The sequence below is a fragment of the Mauremys mutica genome, chromosome 24 (genome assembly GCF_020497125.1).
Source record: "Mauremys mutica isolate MM-2020 ecotype Southern chromosome 24, ASM2049712v1, whole genome shotgun sequence".
In the NCBI taxonomy this organism is placed as follows: Eukaryota; Metazoa; Chordata; order Testudines; family Geoemydidae; genus Mauremys; species Mauremys mutica.
Genome location: NC_059095.1, coordinates 3713926 through 3739768, shown reverse-complemented (window position 1 = coordinate 3739768; position 25843 = coordinate 3713926). Strand labels below are relative to the sequence as shown.

At 62.3% G+C, this 25843-nt stretch overlaps 1 protein-coding gene across 1 annotated transcript; it reads left to right on the top strand.

Annotated features, from left to right (window-relative positions):
- Window positions 1–875: 875 nt before the first annotated feature.
- On the top strand, window positions 876–25843 carry LOC123356076. Its single transcript, XM_044999049.1, has 4 exons — window positions 876–969; window positions 5625–5809; window positions 10375–10545; window positions 25101–25843. The coding sequence occupies exons 1-4, from the start codon at window positions 876–878 to the stop codon at window positions 25605–25607; spliced, it is 957 nt and encodes a 318-aa protein (XP_044854984.1). The 3' UTR covers window positions 25608–25843.

Here is a 25843-nt window from a genome sequence, read left to right as displayed (position 1 = left end):
GGGCAGCACACATGGTGCCCTCCCTCTCCACCAGCTTCCTGCAGCTGGTTAAGGAGCGCTGGGCACAGAGCTGGTGCTGCAGGGCTGGTAGCATGTTATTGCCAGGGCAGCGCCATTTCTCTGCGTGAGGGATCAGGCTTTATCGGGGCAGGATGGGGGCATCTCCTCTGGGGCGGGGGCGCATCGCCTGCCCTTGCAGAGTGGGCAGCATATCTTGATCCACCCTCTTTTTCTGGGCAACCCCTTCTCCTCCCCTAGGGTCCCCGAGGGACGGGGGCTTGGGAATCACCCACACGCTGCGGAAAGGGGGAACCCCTGGGCCCAGGAACCACGCCTGGGTGTGGGGGAGGCCGCGGTCGGAGCTGCCCCCAGCTGTGGTGAAGGGGATCACGTCCGTTCCCCCCGGGGTGACGCGTTGTGGCCGCCAGGGGCCAGTTCTCCGTGGTGCGAGGCTGCTCCCGCGACGCACTGGAACAGCTCCACCCATGACGCCACCGAAGGCTGGGGACTTCCACTCGTCTCACACCCCCCCCCCGCGCACTGTACTTCCTGCCGGGGGCAGGGAGGGCTCGGCTGCCATGTGACAGCAACAGTCTTGCTGCAGCGAGACACCCACCCGGGGCCCGATCCTGCCCAGTTCGCCCCCACCTGGGGTCGGGGCCATAAACAGCCACCCACCCACCCGCCAATCTGTGTCCACGCCCCCCAGGCCGGCCAGCAGGGGGCCCAAGCACTTGGGTGCTGAGTGAGAGCTTGTGCATCTGCCCACTCAGCGGCAGTGTGGGCTAGTGGTCAGAGCAGAGAACTGGGAGCCAGGACTCCTGGGTTCCTCCCATACCCAGGTACCAAATGCCCCTCATCTGAACGGCTGCGCTATGAAAACCACCAGTCCCAAAGACGGCATCAGGGTGCAGGCTGGTGGGGTCCTAGTGACGGTGCCCTGGGCAGCTGAGGCTGCAGTGGCCAGAGGTGGGTGTGGGGGTCCCCCCCCCCCATGAGGGCTGATTACAGGAACTCCCCTCCCCCAACTTCTGGACTCTCCCTCCTTCCAGAAACCCCCGGGGGAAAGTCCTTGCAGCTGCTGGCCCTTGGGAGCCATGCCGGGGAGGTTTCTGCTGAGCTCATTTCTGGCCCAGGGCCTGAGCTCTCCCTGGGGCAGATTGGGAGAGACCCCCCCAATGGGGGAAGCCCCAGGAGCTGGGCCCTGGCCAGGGACTCCCCTAAGCCAAGGTCTCTAGCCCAGGGCCAGCACAGGGATGGGAGGCTGCCGGCAGCGCCAGATGCTGCAGGGAGTGATGTGGCTGGGACCGCTCAGCATTGGTGCTGAGGGGCGTGGGGTGCTGCGCTGCTGCAGGGACCCTCTCCAATGTGGGGCAAAGCCCCCGGGGCCCTGCCTTGTGGGGAAACCTGGGATTCCCACCAGGGCAGGAGCTGTCACAGAAACCTTCATGTCCCACCGGCAGTTACAACTCCGCACACTGCTCTCCTCCACCGCCTGGCCCAAACTGCTGTGCCTTGTACCTGTGTGCTGTTAAACAGCTGCCGTGCTGCACCCCAGAAACTGCTGCACTTCAGCACCCCTATAAACAGCCCCAGGACCCTACCCCAGAGACAGCTGCATTTCAGCACTGGACAAGGAATTTTGGTATAAACAGTCTCCATGCCTTACCCCAGAGACAGCTGCATTTCAGCACTGGGCAAGGGATTCCGGTATAAGCAGTTGGCATGCCCTGCCCCAGAGGTGGCTGCATTTCAGTAGTGGTTGTTTTGGGCATGAACTTGGTCATTAGATGAGTCTGTGGTCTCCCTGCCCTAGAAGAAATGCCAGGCAGAGCTACAAACGTTGCTAGACTGGGGCTGGGGGGAGGTTAACTGATTAGCCGGGGCGGCGTGGTGCAAATTGGGGGGAGGATTAGGGGGCTGGTTTGCAAAGGTACTGCCGACCTCCCCCCAGGCCAAGCTCCCATCACCTTTCCGCAGACTGGCAGATGCCCAGGCCTGCACGGGGCAAGGGAATCAACCCCCGCAACGCCCCCCCCATCCCGTGGGACGAGCAAACCCTTCGGAGCCCTGCTTCCTCCTACCCGGCTGCTGCCTGCAATCCCCTTACCGCCCCCCGGCTCTGACACCCTGTTGCTCATGGCACCTGAATCCCCTGCGGGGAGGCTGGGCCCACTCAGCCCTTCCCCGGCCAGCAGAGCCCCCCCAGCCCCTGCCTCTGTCTGTGTTTGAGGAATGGGGGGTGGGGGGGAGGTCGTGACCACACAGCCCCGTGTTGCCTTTTGTGTCTCCATTGCGCACATCTGCTCCCCCGCCAGCGTGTGCCAAATCTCCATGTCAATGGGCCGGACGGGGGCCCCTCAGCAGCAGCCGGGAGAGCCCCCCCCACCCCCCCAGCCCGGCTGGGATGCAGGAACGCCAATGGTCATGGCAGCTGGGCTGGCTACGTCCCAGCTCCTCCCCCCATGCCCCTGCTGGCCCCCCCCTTGCTCCAGTTTATTCTGTTTTAACCCATCATTGGCCTCTGTCCCCCAGTGCCCCCGTCTTCCCCCAGGCCTGGCCCCGCTCAGCCTGGGGACCCAGGGAGCAGGGCCCTGTGCCGGCGGGGGATGGGAGAACAGAGCATCTGTGCAGCGGGACGCGCCGGCCCCTAACTCCTGCGCCCCTGGCCCAGCCCGGCCCGGCCTGCAGAACATGGTGACCCAGGGCTCCATCACCCCGTGAGTCACCCCGTCGAGCCGGCCCAGGGGGAGGGGGCGAGCTTGGGGGGCCGGAGGGGGGGGAGCAGCCCCAGAGCCTCAAGGCCACCTCCCACTGAGACCCAGGGGAGTTAGGCACCTGAACTGAGCCTCTGGGCCTCTGAGCCTGAGGCCTAGCCCTGCTCAGTGCTTCTCCGCCTCCTTTGGCCTCTGCTGGCTCAGAGCAGGGACTGGGGGGCTCTGGACACCTGTTCTCTTTGGGGCAGGCACAACAGGGAGCCACTAGGCACCACCATAATGACACCATGCTTTCCAAAGTGTTAGGAGGGGAAACTGAGGCACGGCACTTGGCCGTGACGGGCTCCGGCTCACCCAGCAAATTAGCATCAGAGCCCGGCACGGGACCCAGGAGTCCTAGCTCCCAGCATTAGGTCCTAGCCACCCACCCTCGTTTCCCTGGGGAGGGGGGCAATGGAGCGGTGCCAGCCCAGTGTAACTCCAGCCTGGCCCCTGCCCGTCACTGGGCCGAGTGGGAGCCCCAGCTCGTGGGAGGAGAGGCCCAGGCCCAGCTGTAGCTGGGGGTGTTTGTGGGGCAGGTCACAGCTTCCATTGTCCCGCTGCCTGCAGCCATCTGCCCCGTGCCCCGGGCCGGGCGGCGTGTGCTGCCATCTCCATCAGAATGAGCCCCCGGGCGCTGCCGCCAGCCCCCTGACCCCGTACAGCTGGCGCCCGGCCGGGCTGGAAGCCCATTAAACGCTGCACACGCCAGATGGGGGGTGGGGAGGGGGACATTTGTGTGATGGGGAAAGGGGGGGCCTCAGCCGGATCCTTATGTCTGGCCAGATCAGTCGTTTGCAGCAGAACTAAGCCAGGGACCCGGCTCCCCAGCGCCCCTCACCCCGTGGGGCCAAGGGTTCTGGGCCGGTTCTGATCCCGTCCCTGCCCCTCCCTGTGTCTCTGTGTCTGGCTGGGCTGGGAGGTGCTGGGCTGCCCACTCCCAGGCGGGCACCTCTCTCTAGCCCCCAAGTCCCCTGGGCAGGGCGGGTCTGGACCTGCAGGGACCCCGCACGGCCCCGAGCAATGAGGAGATATCCAGGCCCCCCTTCCCCCGCCCGCACAATGGACCCTGTCGGGGGGGGGTTGGGTCCCCGCGCTGGGCACCGTCCCCGTGAGCCCTTTGCCACATCACTTGCCCCATTAATTCCCTGTGATCCCCTGGCCATGACCCGGGGAGATCCCAGCCCGTCTGGAGCAGCTTGTGCCTTGCTCCCGCTGCATTGTCATACACAAGGCAGCCACACGCCCCCCCCCCGCCCCCCCCTGCTCCCCGCTCTGACAGCTGTTTGTGGGGCCGGCTTTGTGCAGGGTGACCCAGCCAGGCCTCAGGGCACGCGCCAGCCCCCGGCTCCCCTCCGCCCTGGAGCTGGCTGCAGAGACAGGAAAGGGAGTTTAAAGAGGGGAGCGCACAGGACTATAAATAATTGTTATAACCCACCCAGCCCCCAGCCTGGAGGGCATGCCTGATCAGTTGCAGGGTGGGGGGTCCGTGCCAGTCAGGAAGACAGGGGACTTGGGATTTTTCCAACAGGAATCCAGCTGAGTAGCTTGTATGTGCAATGGCCGTGCATGTGTGTGCGCATGTAGCTGCATGTATGTGGATGTGCATGTTTGCATTTGTGTGTGTGTGTGTGTGTGTGCACCATTGCCCTCTGCAGAATGTAATCAGACATGCTCAGCTGTGTGTCATATGCCCTATACTGCTGACAGCTAATGAGGATTCTCTTCTAGCACCACTGGCAGAGGTCTGTGTGTGTGTGTGGTGGTGATGTACAAAGGGCTCTGGGTTTGCACTGGCAGAGCCCCCAGCTACTTTCTCTGCTGTGCCAATCTGGCCTGTGAGCCACACACTACGAGCCTCTCTGGGCTGTGGGAGGGGGAGGGGGCAGAAGCAGCAGCAAAAGTGACCCCAATTAGACACTTTCTGAACCCCCTGAACATTTCATTTGGGTTTGGTTCAGGGGGTGCTTCTATTTGCATCCACAACGGTTTCTATGGGAGAGAGACTGTAATCGGCTGCAGTCACTTGACCAGCAAGCTGGGAGTCAAGACCCCTGGGATCGAGCGCTAGCTCTGGCAGGGCGTAGGGTCTAGTGGTTGGAACGGGGTGGGGGGCTGGGAGCCAGGACTCCTGGGTTCTAGCCCTAGCGCTGGCAGGGGAGTGGGCTCTGCCCCAACAGAGCTCCCAGTCTAAGCAGATGCAGGAAGGATCTTCCTCTCCTGTCCCACAGCTGGAGAAGTGAGGCCCAGAGAGACTTGACCAAGGTCACATGAGTCAGTGGCAGAGCCAGGAGCTGCGCCAAGGTTGCCTGAGTCCCAGCTTAGTGCCCTTAGCCCCAGGGTCTCCCTTCCGGCCAAGCCATTGCCGCAGGGCTGTTAACACTTCGCATCCTGGCTGGAATTTGGCAGCGCAGGAGCAGCTGGGGGTTCAAGATTTCACTGGCAGCCTCAGGGCAGCCTCATCATCCCTGCAGCTTAGGTCTGGTTTGTTGCGATCATCGGCGGCTGTTTCTACTGCAGTTTGGCCACTCCCAAGTGCCCTGGAACGACCCCAGCAGGCCTCCCCCTCCAGCAAAACCCTGGGCCTGACTTAGCTATCCCGAGAACAGGACGGGCGCGTTCTCCTCAGAGCCGCTCGAGCGCGTGTTCCTGGCTTTGTTGTTGTCGGTTTTTAAACGCAAGCTGAGAGTCTCACGTATTCACCTGACTCCAGGAGCTGGATCTTAGAGGGGGGGAAAACCCCAAAGCCTGAGAGTTGGTGACTGCCCTGGGGGGTGTGGTCCCTTTAAGGGGAGCTGGGGCCCCAGTCCACCTGTGTTAAGGACAAGGAGCCCATCTCTGCCCACCTGTAAGCAATTAACTGCCTAGGCCTGAGAGCCCCTGGGCCAGGGTGGATTGGAGGAGGAGGAGGAGGAGGAGGGGCCTGCAGGGGGGGGGCTCAGGTTATTTTGGCCCTGCCCAGCCATCGGGGGAAAAAGCAGCAAGCGGAAAGGGGCTGGCTGGGGGACGCCAGCCGAGGCCCCGGGGGGTTAGCTGGGGGCTCCTGCTCTGAGGTACGTGAGTTTGTTTTGCCTGAGAATCTGGGGTGGGGGGGGCCCTGCACCTGGGAGAGGACGGGTGGCTGGAGGGCCTGACCAGGGGGTGGGGGTTGTACCCTGTGAAAGGAGCCAGTAAATGAGATGTGCCCCCTCCCCAAAGGACTAAGGAGGGGGGTGCAAAGGCGCCCAGCTGGGGGAAATGGGGGCAGGTGGGGCAGACACAGGCTGCTCTTTCTCTCAAACACCCCATGTAAGTAGCCACAGCAATGGCGGAGGCTGGAAGCAGCTTGCCAGAGCCGGGGTCGGGAACGGCTCATCCTGCGCCCCCAGGCAGGAAAGGGTCCAGCCCCCTGGCTCCCCGTCTCTCTCACCCCACAGCCCCCTCCAGCGGTGGCCGCTCTGACCCCAGCGTGACTGAGTTTTGCCGATTGGGTTTGGTGTGTGTGTGGGGGAAATGCAGGTCCCGCCCGGCGCTGTTCAAAGCTGGCACGTGCTCTCGCATCACCCAGGCCGAGGGGTCGGCTGTTTTCAGTGGAAACTCCCTCCCCAAACACACGTGCCCCGGGCTGGACAGGATGGGAAAGGCAGGAGGGGCCCTGCGCTCTGGTAGGTGGGTCAGCCCCTGTGGGGTGTGCCGGGACAGTCGGAGCTGAAAACAGGCAGTTAGCTCACAGCCTGTCTCCAGGCAGGGCGGGGCACCCCCGGCCCACCCTCCCCTGACACTGCCCCCCTTCCCTTTGAACCTGACCCGGCTGGAGAAGTCCTGGCCCCAGCCCCGTGGGCTGTGTGCGCTGAGGGGCCGACGGCCCTGGCGACCCCGCTGCGGCTGGGACTTGCGGCTCCACGGTTCCCCTCCCCTTCTCCCTGCGGGAGACGCCAGCCCCGGCCGGGGGCAGTGGCCAGGCTGCAGTGGCACGGTGCCGGGGTGGCTGGGCTGGGAATCCCTCTGAGATCCTCTGTCAGATTTGGATTCGGATCCCCCCTGAGAGTCCAGGCTGAAAAGTGGCTACCCCGTGACACCGCCAGCCTGCCCAGGGTCACCCCACGCCTCTCAGTGGGGGTTGGCACAGCAGGGATCTCCCCAGGCCCTGCTCGGGTGCAGCCGTCAGGTCTGGCCGTGGCTCAGGGCAAGGGATTGGAGCACAAGCACTGAACGATCCACAGTCCCTGCAGCCACAGCCCAGGCCTGGGGTCCTACTCTCCAGTCCCGTGCCCCCTCCCGCCCCCATAGGCCCTGGAGCTGTTGCCCAGACGTACTGTGCAGCCAGGTTGTCTGTCACCCCTAATCCCTGAGATGCCCAGATTCAGCGCCGCACGCCCTAGTGCGCCTGGGGAAACTTCCCAAAGACCCAGCTTCTGTCACCCCACTGCTGCGTGAGCTCACCTGCGGTCCCCCGTCCCCGCCCCTTGCTTTCCCGTCGCTGGAGCAGCCTCTGGCTGGTGCAGTGGTTCTTGCCAGGCAATGCCCTGTGCCATTTTTACCAGCTCTGCCCCAGGGCCCATGGGGACCAGAGTGGGAATTAGAACAGCCTTGGGGCAGCTCTAACTTACACCAGTGATAAAACAGGTCCCTGAATAAAGGGGGCTTAAAGCCACCTTAGCCCACTGCCATCTCTGCCCCCTAGCCAGGAATGGGGTCAGCGAGGCTCAGGCCCCTGCACTCTTTGGGGCTGCCAAGCCAGTGCCTCCCCCTCTTTGAAAACCAGAGAGAAAACTCAGCCAAAACCCACCAGCGTCTTAGTTGGTCATGCTTTGGCAGCAGCCCGTCGCAAACAGAACAATGGTAACCCAAGGCAGGGGCAGCACCGCGCTGCAGCATGCGGCTCCCCCAGCCCTGGGAACAGCCCCGCCATGTGCCAGCACGCACGGGGGAGGAGAGCGTGGGGGGGGGGAGGCATCTCTGCAGAGGGATGTGGACCCTGGAGTCCTGCCTGCCTTGTGCCCCTTCTTCAAAGGTCTCTTGCCCTGGTCTGAGCTGCCACTGCAAATCCTGCTCTTTGGGGATGCTACTTTAGGGAGTTTTTTTCAGCCTATGGAGAGATTAAACCCTCCGGGACCCTAAACTTTCCCTTCCCCTGTGGCCAGGATCTATCTTTCTTCACCGTTGTTGTGCATTGTTAAGCAGCTCCACTCCAGAAGCGGCTGCATTGCAGCGGCTGGGAGGAAGTGGTTTTCCTGTACACGGCCCAAGAGAGGCCTTGGGTTGAAAGATGCCATGGGCAGCTCAGCAGATGTTGCTATTTGATATTATCTTGACTAATAACAATGCAAATAAGTCCCTTCCCCCAGGGTGAAGGGGGTTTTAATGGGGCGGGGGAGAGCTGGGATGAATTCACGTCCCTACAGCGCTCTGAGATCTGCAGATGGGGGAAGAGAGTTAGCCTGGAATGATCAGTCCCTTTTCCAGAGGGGCGGCCAGGCCAGACCGGACGGGTGTGGGGGGCGACCCCCAATGAAGCAGGTTGCCTCGAGCCGCCCCAGTTGCTGGGCTCAGGTGTCATGGCCCTGCTTTCCGTCCCATCCTCGCTCACCACGAGCCGAGGCCTCTGCGCGGGCGCGGTCCGAGGTGGGGCCTGTCTTTTCAGTCTGTCTGTCCAGCAACCGGCACTGCCCTGGGGGCAAGAGCGAGGGCGCTATTAATTCCCGCTGTGCCCGAGGGCTGTGCCGGAAGCACCCGTTCTTCCCATTCAGCTAAACCGCTGGGGGCGGTTCATGGTTTCCTGTTCACCAGCTGCTGTGTTACAAGCCAGAGGTGGCTGCACTCCAGTGGCAGGTAGAAGCCCTCCCTGTGCCTATTGGGTATTGCAGAAGCTACCCAAGGAAGCCGGGGGAACAGGGGACATTAGACCAGGTGACTGCAGGGGCCTGGCACTCCAGGGCGGTTGCCAACTCGAGGCTCTGTCCTGGAGAGTGACTCTTGGCTCAGCGCTGGCTGGGCTCCGGGAGCCGACCCTTTCCGCCCGCCCCCTGAGCCGCCTGGTTTGAGTCGGCCTGTGCCCACGTGCCTCATGCCCGCGCGATGCGCCAGCCCAAACCTGTCCCCGCTCATGAGTAACCTGACTTCTCTGCGGCTCCCCGTGGCCGGGAAGTGACCCGCCAGGAGGGCTTTTCCAAGCTGTATGGGTGGGGGCAGCCTGGCCCCGGCTCCCAGCCCAGGCGGTGCATGGCTGGCAGCTGCTTTGCTTTGCTTCTGCTCTGACCACCGGCCGCACTCGGTGCCGAGTGGCCGAGTCACTCAGGAAGCCGGCTTTCGCTGCGTGCTGCTGTTGATGTGAGCACAACCCCCGCCCTCTCCTTCCGCCCCAGCCCGGGTGCGATGCCAGGCCTGGCTGGGCCGGGGAAAGGGTTGTTTTCCAAGCGCGGCGTTCTGGGAAGCACGGCGCTTTCATCCCGGCCCCGCTCCGCTCCGGGCACAGCTGCAAAAGCACAAATAAAGAAGCAGCTGGGCTGGGCCAGCCAGGATTTGGGAGCAGCCGCCAGCACTGCCCCTGCATGGGGAAGCCAGCCTGGGCTGCCGGGAAAGGCTCAGCGCCCCCCCCGCCCCGGTGCTGGCTGGCCCACTTCCTCCAATGGGCGCAACCTGCAGGGGCAGGCGGGATGGTCCAGAGAGATCCTGGTTCCTGCAGCATCTCCTCATGCCGGGAGCTCCAAGTCCCCAGAGCATTGGGGGGGCGGAGGGGTGAGATTCGTGGTCCTGGTTTAGCCCCATTCTAGAGACTGGATCACATCTGGACTGTGTGTGTGTGTGTGTGTGGAATGAACCCAGGAGTCCGAGCTCTCCGCCCCTCCGCTACTGCACTAACCACGAGCCTACGCTCCCTTCCCAGAGCTGGGAGGAGAACCCAGGAATCCTGGCTCCCAATGGCCTTTTGCTCTAACCATTAGACCCTCCTCCCCTGCCAGAGCCGGACATGGAGCCCAAGGGTCCTTCCCAGCGCGCGGGGCCTCTGCTGCGTGACACTCGGAACAAGAATCACCTACTGAAGTCGTGTCCAGCCAGGGAGCTCAGATACCGGCCCAGCTTCGAGTGGGACGGGGGACTCAGCGGGGGCAGGAGAGTTGCAGAAATGCCCCTGCGGTGCCCACACGCATAGGTGCCCGCTCAGGGGCACAGGGCTGGGGATGACCAAACCTGCAGCAGGCCTGGCCCACCCCTCTCCTTCCCTCCCGCTCCTATGGCTGCTGCCCCACCCCCCTGTGACCTCGCTGGGGCGCTGCACCGGGTGTGAAGGGAGCTAGACCCGGCAGGTTCTCAGTATAACGCCCTCCCCTGTTCCGCCGCAAGCAGCAGCCCGGATGCTAGTGAACAGCCGGAGGCGCACGAGAGGGCGAAACCAAGTGTTTCTGTGGGGCCTACGAAAAACATGGTGAACTTTTCAGATGGGTTGAGGGTGGGGTGGGGTCTAAACTTTGTCTGTCCATCCCTGGAGCCTGTCTGTCTCCAGCCTTAGATGTCTGTCTATTGCTCCCTGTCTAACAATCCCTTCCCCCTCCCCCCCCAAAATCCAGCTCCTAGTCCCTGGCCAGCACAGCGTTCCCTTTCCAGGTGACGTCCCCTTAACCTGTTTTCCATTATCTAGGCCACTGCAGCCCCTATCTCTGCTGGACCTTGTGCCGGGCGCCCCGCCAAGCTGCTGCCAGGACACTGCTGTCCTTTGCCCTGGGTGCATCTGATCTCCGTGACCCGCATTCCTGTTAATCTCCGGCCAGCCTGGCGCTTGCAGCAAAGCCGGCTCCACGTTCCAAGGCTGGTACGCTGGCTCTCAGGGCTGTCTAGGGCGGGGGGGGACCACCCATGGCACGGGTGCCGAAGGCGGCACGCGAGCTGGTTTTCAGTGGCACTCACACTGCCCAGGTCCTGGCCGCCGGTCTGGGGGGCTCTGCATTTTAATTTAATTTTAAATGAAGCTTCTTAAATGTTTTAAAAACCTTATTTACTTTCCATACAACTATCGTTTAGTTCTATATTCTAGACTTACAGAAAGAGACCTTCTAAAAACGTTAAAATGTATCACCGGCCCGCGAAACCGTAAATCCGAGTGACTAAACGAAGACTCGGCACAGCACTTTGGAAAGGTTGCCGACCCCTGTTCTGGGGTGTCTGTGTCCCCGTGCTGTCCTGTAGCAGGATCCCCGCAGCGGGACAGGACGGGCCACCTGGCTAAGGGCACGCAGAGAGCGTGATGCAGCCTGATCCCTGGGCTTGTCTAATCTCTGCCCCAAGGCCTCTTTCCCAATACCCAGGGCTGAGAGCCAGAGGCCAAGCCTCAAAGGAAACACCAAGGCACCAGCTGGGTTTGGGCCGCTCGAGTTGCCTCTGGGAGGGGAGTAGGGTCTAGTAGTGAGAGCAGGGCGGGGCCACGGTTCTGGCAGGGGAGTGATGGCTAGAGCAGGGGAGGCCGGGAGTCAGGATGCCTGGAGGAAGTGTGGTCTAGTGGTTAGAGCAGGGTGGGATGCTGGGAGTCAGGCCTCTTGGCTGTGTCCCCAGCTCTGTCACTGACTCACTGATGGTTTGACCTTTGGGGAAGTCTTTTTCCTCTCCCTCTGCCTCAGTTTCCCTACCTGTGGTATGGGCATAATTAGTGCTCACTTCCCCAGCTGGCAGGGGGGTGACGAGGCTCAGTTAACGAGGTGAAAGGGGCTAGAGCCATGTAAAACTGTAGGGTGGGTGCCCTACGGCTGATGCCCACCTCGCTCGCCGCACGTCCCCTAAGGGAGGGGCAGCTCCCCCCACCCCCCTCAGCTCGGCAGGAGCCAGCCCCGTGGCTCGCTGGGATGCCGAGAGTGCCCCAGGACACACGCCAGCCGGGCCACTGACTCAGCTGGTTTCAGGGAAGCCGGGTTCCCTCCCACCAGACATTCCTGCACCTGCTCGGCAGGGTGAGGCCCTCTGCCCAAGGCCGCCACCTTTCACCCAGCTAGAGAGACAAACAGCCCTGCCCGGTCTGCGCCCCTGCACCGGGCACCGCTGCCTTCCTGCTGCCCGCCACTGGGCTAGTGTGTTCCACCCGCACCCTGGGGCAACGGGCGGAGCTGGCGCCACGGTGCCCAAGGGGGCAGGAGCGTGAGTCAGAGTCACGGGCGAGCCGCCTTCTGGGGTGCGTGGCACAGACCTGGGCCAATAGCTTCTGCTCCCGGTGAAAACTGCTCCCTGCCGCAGGCCAAGGCTGCCTGTGGGATCTCCCGCCTGGGCCGCAAACTCTGCTGCGTGCCCCGAGGCTGCAGCTGGCAGCGCTGGCCCCGATTCGAGGCACTGTCACCTTGGGCAAGTTGCTTCCCGGCGCTGTGCCTCAGTTTCTCTGCCTGGATGGTGGCCTGCTCTTGAGGAAAGCCCCGATAGCTGCTGTGGGTCAGAGCAGGGGTCGCTGTCCTGGTTATGGGACCAGCTGTTCGCTGGGTGCCCCCAGTGCAGTAAGGGTTAATGTGCCCAGGGGTGGGAGTAGGGCAGGGTGAACCTGTGCTTGCAAAGATAGTGGGGTTAGAGTGGGGCTGGGATCCAGGACTCCTGGGTTCTAGTCCTGCTCTGGAAGGCGGGTGTGTGTGTGGGGGGGTCTAGATTAGAGCAGGGAGCCCTAGGAGTTGGGGGGGGGGCGACGTCTATTCGCGAGTGTGCCCTGGATATGCTGTGTCAAGTCCCTTCCCCACTCGGGGACGTCTCCGGGTACCACCGTTGGCATGGGCGTCGCTGGGAGCTGCAGGAAGTTGGCACCTGCGGGTGGGGTGGGGCTCTGAAGCGAAAGCCTCTGGAAGTGGCAGAGGAGGCTTGTTAGAGTTTCGAAGGCTGTGCCTGGCAGCCAGCAGGATGCCTGCCCCTGGCAAGGAATGGCATGAGTCTGGGGATGGGACGGTGCCCGCTTTCCCCGCCCGCTGTTCCCATTTCTCCCTGCTGTTGTTGCTACGTTTCCCATTTCCTCTTTCGTAACCGGCCGCACCCTCCTGCCCCCGGGCTGTGTCCCAGAATCGAGCTCACCCCATCCTCCAGCGCTGAGCCCTGGAAGGCAGCGGGGCCTCGCCCCGGGCTGTCACGCGAGCGGGGCCGCCTCCTCTTGTTTACTGGCGAGGATGTTATCGCTAATGCGCTCTCCTTGGGCGTGGTCCCCCAGCCCTGCGCCTGGGCTGGAGCTGCCCTAGGAAGGCATCTGCTCCCCTTTGCCTCCCCGTCAGGCAGCTGGAGCACCCACGGCGTTGTAGGGATGCTAATTGGGGCGCACCACGGTGAGCTCCGGACTCCTGGGTTCCATTGCCCAGCTCTAGGGGGGCGTAACCTGGTTTAAGGGAGACAGCTGAGGCCTGGGGCTCGGAGCACCTGGGGCCAGCGCTCGGAGGGGTGTGTGGGCTGAGGATTGGCTGCCTGGCATCTGGTGCCCCCTCCATGAGCGCTGTGCAGTTGAGTGGAAAAATCAAAGGACAGGGAGGCAGGACGCCTGGGTTCTCTTCCTGCCTCTGTGACTGACTCACTGGCTGTGACCTCAGCTGAGTCAAGCCCCTGCTCTGTGCCTTGGTTTCCCCATGTGTGAAAGGGGGGGGGGGGATCGTGAGACTCGTGCACCTTGGCAAAGTGCTTGGGGATGCGCGTGTGACTGTCGCTCTGCAGTACAGTGTCGGGCTTCGGAAAGCTCTGCCTGCAGCCGCTCTGGGGGTGGGAGGCTCACCCTGGGGGTCAGTGGAGCCGGGGCCGGCTCCCAGCTGTCCTTTGGGAGGCGCTTGTCCTGATCCTGGCCAGGACAGAACTGGACTGGAGCTGCTACCTGTGAGGTACAGGACGCCGGGCCCGTCACCCTGGCCAGCGGGCAGCAGGCCCTGAGCATCCGGACAGATGTCCAACGAGGGGCCATCCTGGGAAATCCTAGACACGTGGTAACCCATCCGGCTAGCAGGCCGATCCCTGCGCAGCCTCCCCGGCCTGGCGGGAGCCGTGGAGATGGGGTGTCTTGCTGGGGCATTGACCGCCCCCAGCCCCCCAGCTCTCAGAGTCCACATTGGCCTGAGCAGGGCGGGGGGGACCTCTCCATCCTGGTTAGGGGTAACACCAGCCCCCCGTCCTGCCTCAAAGCGGGGCTGGCCCAGGGGGATCCTGTGCTGGAGCAGGCGCTCTTCTCTCCCCCCCCCCGTGTGTGGGGGAAGAGCCCCATAACATCTGGGTCCCAGCTGAGGCCCCTCCCCACAGAGGCATGCTCAGGGGTCACACAGCTGGGGGGGGCGGCATTCCCAGCTGTGGCCTCTCTACTCTGGCCTCCTCCATCTCCTCCCCAGTGGCAGCAGGATCGGACGTGGGGGTCAGGGCCCCTCTAGCTAGAGCTGGAGAACCAGGCTCTGCAGCTGGGACTGCAACAGACGCCCCCCCCCCCCCCCGCCCCAGGGTCACCCAGTGAGTCGGACGATTCTTAGACTGGAACCCGGGATCCTCCCGTCTGCTGGACTTTCGCTTCCCCCCGACAGATGGAGACGGGTGGGGAGCAACAGCCAGGCCCCCCCATGCCCCCCCCGAGAGTGGGAGGTCCCAGCTTTCCCGTCCCAGCCTGGAGCTGGGGGTGGGATGGAGCCGGCGCTGCTCGGCCGGGGCCGGGACTGCGTGTTCTGTGCCGGGGCTCAGGGCGCTGCCTGCCCAGGCAGGGGCACCGTCCCCCTGGGATGTGACTCAGCGGGCGGGTTGGCTCATCCCAGGAGAATCCCCACTAGGGCGCAGGCTCCCCCCATGCTGAGGGAAGGAGCAGGCCGGCTCGGTGAGTAACCCGGGCGGTTGCCTGGCTGTGGGACGCAGGCGGTGCCTGGCGTTACCTGTTGGGGCCTTTGCAGCATGCGCGGGTGGGGGAGTTTGGGGGAGAAGCCACCTGGCACTGGGGTGGTGACGACTGGGAGGCTCACCAGTGAGTGCGGAGATGGGTGGGCAGGACCCTGACAGTGGAGAGATGTGCTCAAAGGAGATGTGTGTTCACTGTATGTGGGAACCCACTCTCAGGCGTGTAGGTGTGAACATACATGCATGGGGGGGTGTGCAGATGTAGGTTCATATGTACTTGTGCCTCTGTACCCATGTATGCATGTGTCACTGTGCATATCAAGCCATGGGTCAAGGGTGTGGGAGTGTGTGTGTACTTCACTCTGAATGTGTGTGTGTGTTTGCGGTTACATGTATCTATGTCCCATGATGTAGTTCAGGTGCATGTGCAAATGGGCACGTATGTCAGTGATGTCCCCCCGTGCATATATCTTTGTATACCCAGCTTTAGCTGTGCAGGCGTGCATTCATGTGTGTGCATGCATCGTCACACGTGTGAATGCATGTCTCAGCAACATGCATGTGTTTGCACGGATGCCTTGGGGTCAGCAGCCATCACACGTGCGTGGGTTCCCAGGTCCGTGTGTGCTGACATGCCAGTGTGAGCACGTGCAATAGATGTGTCAGTGTTGGTGTGAAGTTCCCCTCCCCCACCTCTGTGAGATTCACCAGCCGGGCCCTGATTCTCAGCGGAGACGCTCCTGATTTACCCAGAATAAGGGAGGGCAGAATCTGCCCCTTGATGCCTGGGCTGCCTGGACGTTGCCCCTTCCCCTCCATTCTCCGGCCCGAGCTGGGACCACAGGAGCCGAATCTCCCTCCTCTACTGGGGAGTGGGGGGTGGATCAGTGCCAGAGGCGCCCTCCAGGCCCGGAGCCGCGGCAGTACGTGCAGTGCCTGGCACCGCGGGCCCCGATCCTGACTGACCCGGCTCCCCGGGGGGCCCTACCGCCGCGTAACTGTCCCCGAGCGCGACCGACGCCTGGCGGCTGCTCTGCACTGGCTCGGCTCCCGGCGTCTGAGTGGGAGGTTCAGACAGTGGGACTTTGTGAGCGGCGCTGTTTATAAAAGGTGTGTGTCTGCAGCCGGCTCCTTCCAACCGCCCCGCGTCTGGGCCAGGCAAGCCATGGAAAGATTTGAAAGGCCAGGAGAGGAGATCCCGAGGGGGCGGGCGGGGAGCCGCTCGCAGGCACTGCCTGTGTGCCTCAGACAGCAGCCTTCCTCCGCCTGTGGATGGGAGGGAGAAAGCGAGCGGAGGGCGGGCTGCCAAGCGTGGCTGGAGGGACCCTCCACTCCCCTCCCCTGTCTGCTCCAGGGGTGTCCTTTGCCAATGGAACCCCACACAAGCTGCCTGGGGGCCTCCCAGGACTGACATGACACCACTTGTGCTGGCTCTGAGCAGGCAGGGGGTGGGCCGGGAGGAGGATGGGGGGCAGCAGGAGCAGAAGATGAACTGGAGCAGGCAGCCCAGCCGGGCGACGCTGCCGTAGGAGCGTTAGGCAGAGCTCCCCTCCTTGCTGGCGGGCAGTGAAGGGGTTAACGCTGTTGCCCGAGAACGTAGGGTCCCCGCTGGCACCCCTTGAAAGGAGGCCGGGCTCCGTCTCGCCGCGCTGTCCTTGCAGGCTCAGGGCCCACCCGCTGCACTCTGCAATCACAACAGCTGGAGACTTTTCACCGTGAAAGCGGAGACCAAGGGTGGCGTGTGTGGGGGGGTCCTCTGTGCCCCCGGCTAGTGCTTGGTGCCCCCTCCCCAGCAGCAGGGCATGCCCCACCATTTGGCAAACGCTGCCATAAGCTATGTCACCCGAAGCCTTTCCACGGCTGTCCCGTCCAGAGTGCATTGGGGTCACCGTCCTGCTGCCACCTCTCCCCATGGAGCCCCGCGCCCGTGGCACGGTGCCCCATTGCATCAGGCAGAGCTGAGATTACAGCCCGGTGCCCCCTGCTTGTGGGAACTGGAGTGGTGCCAGGAGCACTGGGTCAGGGCAACCCCTGGCGATGCTCCCCCCGCCTCCCCGCGGCCCTGTCAGCCAGCCTGGCCAGCGAGCGACATTAAAGCATGTGCTGGTTTCCTGAGTGCCAGGAAGCTCTGACTCAGCGCTGGCTGGCTGGAGGAGTCGGGGGGAGGGGGGGCAGGTTAGCCATGTGTGGGTCATGCATGTTCTCTTGGCCTGGGGGACGTGTCGCGCTCTGGCCACGGTCGGTTACAGGGCGGGCAGCGCTGCGGCTGGGACAGTCACTGAGCCGTCTGTCTGGCTTTCGCTGGAGCGCCGTTCGGGGGCTGGCTGGGACTCCCGTGGTTAGAAATAAGGACGGGGCCAGGCGATTCAGACAGCGCATCACCCAGCCTGAACCTGCTCCCTACAACTCTGCACTGAACCCCCCCCCAAAGCTTTGAGATCCTCAGAGGAAAGCACAGGGGTCACAACAGGCTCCGTGCATGGGCTCCCCAGCTGGGGGTTACAAGCACCCGGTCCTGCCCAGATTGCTGAGTTGGGCAGGGGTCACAGGCAGATGCTGGGGTGGGGGGATTCCAGGTATAGGGGATCCTCCATGGGAAAGGGGACAGGGTGACCCGCTGGTTTACAGCCTAGGGGTGGGGGCTGGGGTTCTGGTTTCAGCACATTGTGCAATCTGACTGCAAATTTCCTCAGCTGGCCCCAGGCAAGCACACCCCTCCCCTGCCCAGCGCCTGGCAGAGGGTGCAGCAGGACTGGCAGGGGGCCTCCATGTCTTGGTGTGTGCATATGGCATTTGCACTGGCATCATGGCTGTGTGTGTGTGTGTGTGTGTGTGTGATTGTGTGTGCGCGCAGCACAGGGCTCTGGCATGGCTCTGTGTGTGTGTGTGTGTGTGCGCGTAGCACAGGGCTCTGGCATGGCTGTGTGTGTGTGTGTGTGTGTGTACACAGCACAGGGCTCTGGCATGGCTCTGTGTGTGTGTGTGTGTGTACACAGCACAGGGCTCTGGCATGGCTGTGTGTGTGTGTACACAGCACAGGGCTCTGGCATGGCTCTGCGTGTGTGCAGCACAGGGCTCTGTGTGTGTGTGTGTGTGCGCGCGTAGCACAGGGCTCTGGCATGGCTCTGTGTGTGTGTGTGTGTGTGTACACAGCACAGGGCTCTGGCATGGCTCTGTGTGGGGCATGGAAGTTGGCATTGCCGCAAACCCTCTGAGCTAACCCCATCCCCTCTATTTCACTCTCCTCTCCCTCCCTCTGCCATCTGCTTTCCATCCCTCCGCTGCTGAGCCCCCAGCCCTGCTCCCTTTCTCCACCCCCGGGGTGAGCTCTGGGCCCGCTGGGGGGTGCATGGAGCCGGCGGGAGCGGGAAGATCTGGCGAATGGGCCCCAGACCAGAAAAGTCTCCAGACAAGCCCTGAAGCAGAATCACTGTCTGGCCAGCAGGCCCTGCGTGGAAAATGCAGCTCACAGGCCAGCCGGGATACCCTCCCCGCCCCCCTGCCTGGCAAGGGCCCAGCGAAAGCCGCTGAGTCAGACACTCCCAGGCCAGATGGCGAGGGGAACAGCAGGGACCAGCTGGGGCGGGGGGAGGGACATGTCTGGGGGATGGCCTGGGAGGGGGACCCCTCCCGAGCTGCGGTGAACACCCCCAGAGCAGCCCCCCCCGTGTACGGTACAGAGCTGGAGGGAGGGACTCAGGGCCGGGTGTCTGCTACTGAATCAGGGGCTGGAGCTATTTTGGGGGGCAGGCCAGGCCCCTACCACCTCACCCTGCTATTGAGTGGGGGCCTGGGAGGGGGTGTGGCTTGTCGGGCTGTCTGCCCCCCCCCCGGATTCTGCAGGAGGGAACTATCCCCCTTTAATATCCCTGTGTGTGAAGACCAGCCTGCACTGGGGTCCCAGCCCCCCGTCCTGTCCCTTTCCTGAACCCCCAACTCCACTCCCAGCCTGGGGGAGCGGCGGTCACCCAGTGCAGGGGGCTGGTGTGGGGGGCTCCCATCCGAGGCCACGGCCAAGAGCATCAGGGAGCCCCCCTGAAAGAAGGGCAATGAACCCCATCCCCCCCACCCTGAGACTCCCATGGGGCACCAGCCCAGGACTCTGCACTCCTGGATCCCATGTGCCGTTAGATCATTTCCTGCCCCTCCAACTCTGGAGGACGAGGGCAGCTGCCGTTTCCCACGTCCCTGCCGAGCGCTCCCCGGTCCCGTGGGGCCCGCAGGGAGCATGGTGGGGGCGGGGGACGACACCCCACCTGATGTCACTTTCTCATGTGGTTTCCCCACCGGGGAGGAGGGGCGAGGCCCAGCCGGGTGGGGGAGGGGGGGGGCTCTGCTCTGCTGCTGCTGGCCAAGCCACACGCAGCCTCCACCCTGGGAAAACGCTGCGTTCTCACAGTGGCTGTCTGCTCGCCCGGCTGGCTCAGGGCAGGCTGCCATGGCTGTGGGATCAGAGAGGCTGAGCCGCTTCCCGGCCACGGCTGGGAATGGGCACTGGGTCAGGACCGGGGGATGCAGCCGTTACTGGCTGGCTGTGGCAGCTGATCTAGAGCGAAAAATGCCGAGTGTTTTATCGATCTGTCTCTCCCCAGACACACCTGCCGAGCTCCCCCTGGGAGCCGAGCTCCCCCGGCCCATGTGAAAACACACTCGGGCCCTGAGCGATGCTGGCTAATGCGCTCGGAAACCACCTTTCGTCCTAGTCGAGACAAGGCCGTAATGAACCAACCCTCCTTCCCCCCACCCCCTCCCCAAGGAGGACTTAGGGTCTGGATCCCCTCTTCCGCCAGGTGGAGTAACTCAGGTGCCTTCAGTTGCTGCTCCTGATTTACACCAAAGGGAGCGATTGGCGGATCAGGCCCCACAGGGGCTGCTGGTACTTCCCAACTTCCCCCCTGCTCCCCTACCATCCAGGGCAACCAGTGAGGCTGGCTGGCCGCAGCCCCTGGAGTTCAAAATCCAAAGGGGGTGTGTGTGCGTGGGGAGGGAAGGCTTAGGGAGAGGGTTATTTTTGGCCTGGTTCCTGTGGGGGGGAGGGGGGGGGAGGAACAATGAACAATTAAAAAAGAACAAAGGAGGGTGGTTACCAACCCTAAGAGGAGGGAGAAGCGATCACAGAGCAGCTCTGCAGACCCTGGGAAAGTGTGTGTGTGTGTGTGTGTGTGTGTGTGTGAGAGAGAGAGAAACGAACAATGCATGGGCCCGTGGGGGGGTATAGAGGAGGTTGGAGAGCTGAGATTGATTTTTTGTGTGTGAGTGAAAATCATGATTGTGGCTGTATTTACGTGTGTGTGTGATGATGATTGCGTATGTGCCTGTAGATACGTTAACATGGTCATGTCTATAATTAGGCTTGTGTGTCTGTGTTATAACGGTGTGGGTCTGTGACTTTCTGCGTGTGTGACATTCTGCGCGTGGCTGTGTGGATGACTGTGTGCAATAGGCTGGGATTTTGTGCATGTCTTTGTGGTTGCGTGCGTTGTACAATTGCACAGGTATGTGCCTCTGTGTGTGTGTGTGTAACACCACGTGTACCGTTGGGCTTGTCTGGGTTGTGAGTGTGTGTGCACAAGCCCATGTAGGTCGTTGTGCCTGTCTGTAATTGGTGGGCGGGGGTGTTTGCAATGCCCTGTACCGTACCTAGCTGTGTTTCTATTCAGGGGCTGCCCGTGTTTCAGCGACGGTGAGAATTTCCCTGCGTGCGTTACTGGATGGGGACCATGGTAACGCCGCATGCACAGTCTGTCTGGGGGTGTGCAGCTGGTGCTGCTGCTCGGCATGTGCCCACCAGCCTGAGTGCTGCTCCCGGCGCCATCCGAGATGCCCATATGTAGCCTCGGCGCCCTCCTGCCACTGAGCACCAGGCTGCTGCAGCTGGGGCCTTGGTGCTGCTATTCAGAGGGGTTTCAGTGACGGGCTCCCCTCTCGTGCCCCCTCAGGGGAAGGGGAGCTGGGCGGGGCCTGGTGGCCAGCAGGGGAGGGCTGCTCTGACATGGGCCAGAGACGCAGCTGGGGTCCCCACCTGTTTAATTCCTGTGTGTGGGGAAGGTGGGTCATTATCATCATCCCTGTTCTATAGAGGGGAGAAAATGAGGCACGTGGCAAGGCAGGATCTTACCCAGTCACATGGCAAGTCAGTGACAGAGCCGAGTATAGACCCCAGGAGTCCAGCCCACCCCCCAAAGGAGGGAATAGACAACTAGAACCCAGGAGTCCTGGCTCACTCCCCATCCCCCTTCTCTAAACGACCAGATGCCACTCCCCTCCCCTCCCAGGGCCAGGGGTAAAACCCAGGAGTCCTGGCTCCCAGCCAGGGCCGGCTCCAGAGCCCAGCGGGGCAAGCACCTGCCTGGGGCGGCCCTTTCCCGGGGGGGGCGGCAGGCTGGGCCGGCGGACCTGCCGCAGTCATGCCTGCGGGAGGTCCACCGGAGCCCCGGGAGCAGCGGACCTGCCGCAGGCATGACTGCGGAGGGGACGCTGGTCCCGCGGCTCGGCTGGACCTCCCGCGGGCATGCCTGCGGCAGCTCAACCAGAGCCGCCGGACCTGCGAACCGCCCGCAGCTGCGGGAGGTCCAGCCGAGCCGCGCGACCAGTGGACCCTCCGCAGTCATGCCCGCGGGAGGTCCGCTGCTCCCGCGGCTTGGGGGCACCTCCCGGGCATGACTGCTTGGGGCGGCCAAAAACCTAGAGCCGCCCCTGCTCCCAGCCCCCTGCTCTCTCACAGGAGCAGCTTATCCTTCGCCCCACAGGCTCCGTGCTGCCCCCTTAGCTGTGGGGGCCATCAAGCCAGAGCCCGACAGGCCAGCCCAGCTGGGGCAGGGGCTGAGAACAAACCCCGGTGCTCTTCCTGCATGGGAGGGCGGCAGGACAGGACATCCAGAGCCCTTCCCAGCACAGCGGCTGCGGTGGGATCCTCCATGCCCCCCGGCCCCCTCGCCGCCTGCTCCTTTCCTCCTCGGCCCAGGCTTGGCCTTGGCATGGCCGGGGCCTTCCTCATTGTGTCTGGATTTCAATGCTCAGCACCTCCATTGCGCTTTCCCAGGAGCCTCGCGGCTCCCTGCACAATGGCCACTGATAACGCCTTTGGCAAGGGGCTGCTCTGCCAGCCGGGGGCACTGCTCGGGGGGGGGGCAGGGGAGCGAGGGGCTGCATGGGGATGAGGGAGGGTGTGAGGCTGCAAAGAGGGAGGGGCACTCGGATGCGGTGGGGGAGAGGAAGGGGGCACTCAGAGTTGGGGGGTGGGGTTGGGAGGACACTCGGGTGACCAGAGAGCAAGTGTGAAAAATCTGGACAGTGGATGTATGTGTATGTGGGGTGGGGGGGTACTAGGAGTCTATATAAGTAAAAGCCCCAAATATCAGGACTGTCCCTATAAAATCAGGACATCTGGTCACCCTAGAGGACACATTGATGGGGTGGGGGAGGGAGCGGGCACAAGGCTTGGGAGGCACGGGGGGCCCGATCCTGCGAACGCTGCCTCAGCCCTGTTAATGCCCTCGGGCTTTGTAGGGCGAGGCGGTGAATGGGGCTTGGCAGGATCGGGGCCTGAGCTCAGACGCCAGCCTGGGTCTGGCCCCTTCTGCAGCCCACCCGGTTCCAGGGCTTCCCAGACCCTGTTCCCTGCCGGGCCCTGGACTAGTCTGTAATAACCCTGGACTCACCAGGATCTCACCAACCATGATGCAACCTTATGCAACTCTGCTTTCTGTGTAGATTCCTTTGCACCAGTCAGAATTTTCCACCCCTGCCCCCAGGCTATTTCAAGGATGAGCCGGATCAAAGTCAGCTGAGGAATTTAAGAAGGGCGGCGGATGAGAGAGCATGACGGAGGCTGGAATTTGAACCCCACTGAAATGTAGGCGCCTGATCGCATTCAGATCCTTTGAATGGCCCAGCGCTAGTGGCAAAGCAAGCGATGGAGCACTAGGGCTCCTGGGTTCTCCTGGTGGCTTTGCCACCGAGCGCCACCTCCCCTCCCAGCTGGGTCTTGGGCTGTGATCAGACGGGCTGGGTGACGCTCGCAAAGCCCCTTTGAGATCCAGCGGCCCATGAAGCTGGTTATTACCGGGGCAAAAAATAGAAAATCCGAAAAGCTTCAAAATCCTCCCTGGCTTGGGATGGGTTTTTTTCTTTTCAAAAAAGGTCCAGTTTAGTGTGTGTGGGAAAGACGCCAGCCAGGTCTGGAGTGAAGCGGAGTCTGATTCCCCCTCACGAGCAGCGCGAGTTTGTCAGGACATTTTGAAGAATCGTCTCTGTGGGGCCGACGATCCTGGGCGCACTGATGGGCTTTGGAAAGCCGCAGGGTTCTGCAAGACAAGGGGCTGTTTGGGGGCCAGCGCCGCAAAAAATTCTGCCTTGAGAAACATCCCGAAAGGGAAACAGACGTGAATTTTCAGGCAAAATTTGGAACCAGCATTTGGCCGAGACCTGCCTCTGATGCTGACCAATAGGATCTCACTGTTTCCTTTACGCCCCTGTCTGATTGGCTCCATCTGTAGTTAAATTGGAAGTGCTCTGGGGCAGGGACTGGCTCTTTGTTCTGTGTTTCTGCAGCAGCTGGCACAATGATTAGGGCTTCCGGCTGCTGCCGTGCAAAATAATAAATAGTGATCATCCTAATTAATAACTGTCCAGTTTGTTGTTGTTTAATCCCACAACCCCCCCAACTGTGCTGCCATTTCCTGGGGTCAGCTGGGGCTGCCGATGCGCCTTGCTGTGCCTGGCCGGTTCTAGCCCTGGCACAGAGTAACCCAACTTTTCTAGACTTTTGAAGTGTTGTAAATAAGAGGCAACTTCGTCCAGCAGACCTGGCTCTGGGTTGTTGTTATTTATATAACGCCCTGACAGCTTGGGAACCAGGAGTTCCGAGCTGGCCGCAGCAATGAGTCACTCATGCCTGACGAGCTCATCACACAGGTGAATTTTCCAGCTGTTGCATCCATCCGCAGCTCAGCGCTAGCACAGAATGTTCTCGCCACCTCGGGGCATGATGCAGCTGGCAGGAATGGCTGAGCGGCTGCACCAGATCACAAGTGAAGCGAGTTGGGTGGTCTCAGCCCATTGTGCCGGCATCTCCTCATGCCAGGGGCATGGGGCAGCAGGGGGGCAGCTGGGTGAGGACGTGTGAATTGAGTGAAGGTTCTGTTAACCCTTCCTTCCCCCGGTCTCCTTCCCCGCCCGGCCTCATTGGGCTCAACACAGGAAGCGCTGGGTGACTGTCCATGGCCTGTGTTCTGCAGCAGGTCAGACTGGGCCCTGTCCCGCGCCACCCACCCAGCAGTGACGATTCACATTACGTCGCACCGGTGTCAATGACGGCAGCGCGCTGGAGAATCCACCCCGCCAAGTCCCTGCCCTGGGGACCCGGATCCCCCCTGCGGCAGTCCGCACCACGGAGCTTTGAGACCCCCACCCCCGTCAGTCCTTTGCAGCTGCTCTCACTGAGGCCTACGTGTGACCTGCATCCGGGTTCAGAGACTAGCTTGGCTCCGGGCCAGACAGATTCCCGTGATAACGAGAACGGCTGATTTAAGGCAATGTCCTGGGGAGATCACAGCTCTCCGGAGAGGGGAATAAATTAGCTCCTGCTAGCAGCAGGTGTCTTATTTTTTTCCCTCTTTCCACAGAGCGATGTTCTCACCCGTCCTTCTCTGCTTGCTCTTATGAAACTGGGTTAAAGCAACGTCGCAGTGACGCCGCTCGCCCTGGGCTGTAGTGTTGGGGGCAGATCCAGAGGCCTGGAGGGCAGCGGGGTTAGCGAAGCCACGAGAGTGGCCACTCTGCTCCGATAGGTGGCGTCGCCCTGCAGGGGTCACTCGAGCGAGACCAGCTACACGGTGCAACGGCACTTCACGTTCGAATTAAGGGGTCGTGTGTGGACAGGGCTCGAGTTCGAGCCAGCACCAGAGTTATAACTCAAGTTACCTCTGCAGTAAGAGAAGCCGTTAGAGTGGGTCCCTGTAGCCAGTGTTACGGGACATTGGGGGTAGGAAAGAACCAGCCAGGGCACCGGGGATCCCAGAATCCCAGAAGTCTGATCCTGTTTAGTGCAGAGCAATTTGAATTGGCCTTCAGGCTAGGGCAGGGAGCTGGGCCTCAAGTCAGGGTTCAGTTCCTGGCTCTGCTACAGAATACCCATGTGACCTTGGTCAAGTCACTTAATTGCCCTCTGCCTCAGTTTCCCCCATCTGTAGGATGGGGTTAATAATCCTCCCAGTCTTTGTCTATGTAGGCTGAGAGCTCTTTGGAGCAAGGGTTTTGTGGGCAGCGCCTGGCACAACAGGGCCCTGATCTCAACTGGGGTCTGTAAGAGTTGTTGTAATGTAAATAACAATGCTGCCATGTGTCTCCAACCAGCCGTCTTCCCTGCCTGGCAACCGGCTAGGACGGGCCCATCGGACGGGCTTGGGATCCTGCAGCCCACAGAGCGAAAGGGGCGACTATCTGTGTAGAACACGGCGTGGGGCGGGGAGGGGAGGTGCTGGCTGATAACACGGCAGGACAGGGTGGCAGGGAGGTTATGCTAGGGCAGCCTGGGGGCTCATGAGTCTCTGCATCTCCTCGCAGGCACGTCCCGAATACGCCAGGAGCCAGCTGAGCTCCGGGGATCACCCCTGCGCCTCCTTAGCTCCGGGGCCCATCCTGCCAGTGCGCCGAGGCTGTCGGCAGGGAGAGCTCTGGAGAGCACCAGCCTTGTATCCTGGGGGGATCCGGGGCAGAGGAGACCAGCGGGGAGCGGATGCAGGACCTCACCAGGACGCTGGCGGGAGCAGGGAGAAACACCATGGAACCGCACACCAGGGCAGAGTGGGAGGCACCAAAGCGGCTCCATGGCACGAGCTGGGCGGCCTGGGCACTGCTGCCGTGTCTAGCAGGGCTCGGGGAGCCAGGGCTCAGCTTGGGATTCTGCCAGGCCCATTCTGGCTGCACTGCACAGGCAGGGGAGACCAACGGGGGCAGTCTTGGCCTTTGGGCCTGATCCTGCTGGGCACCAGCGCCACATGCCATCTGCACCTGGCGAGCGCATGGAGCACAGATCACAACAGAGCCCCAACGTTGTCAGACCAGGTGTAGCCCCAAACCAGAGCCACAGACCCAGCAACGGCCCCCAACAGACATTCTGCAAGAGGAACATGGAATCTGAATCAATCTCCATCCATTCCCCTTATCTATCTAGCTAGCTCCAAGTGGTCTCTCTCTCTGGCTCTCTTTACTTCGCAAAGGAATATCCAACTCTTAACCAAAATGAAATGTAAGGAAATTGCACCATTCTTTGCATCTTTTCTTTCTTTCTATTTTTCGTTTTTTGC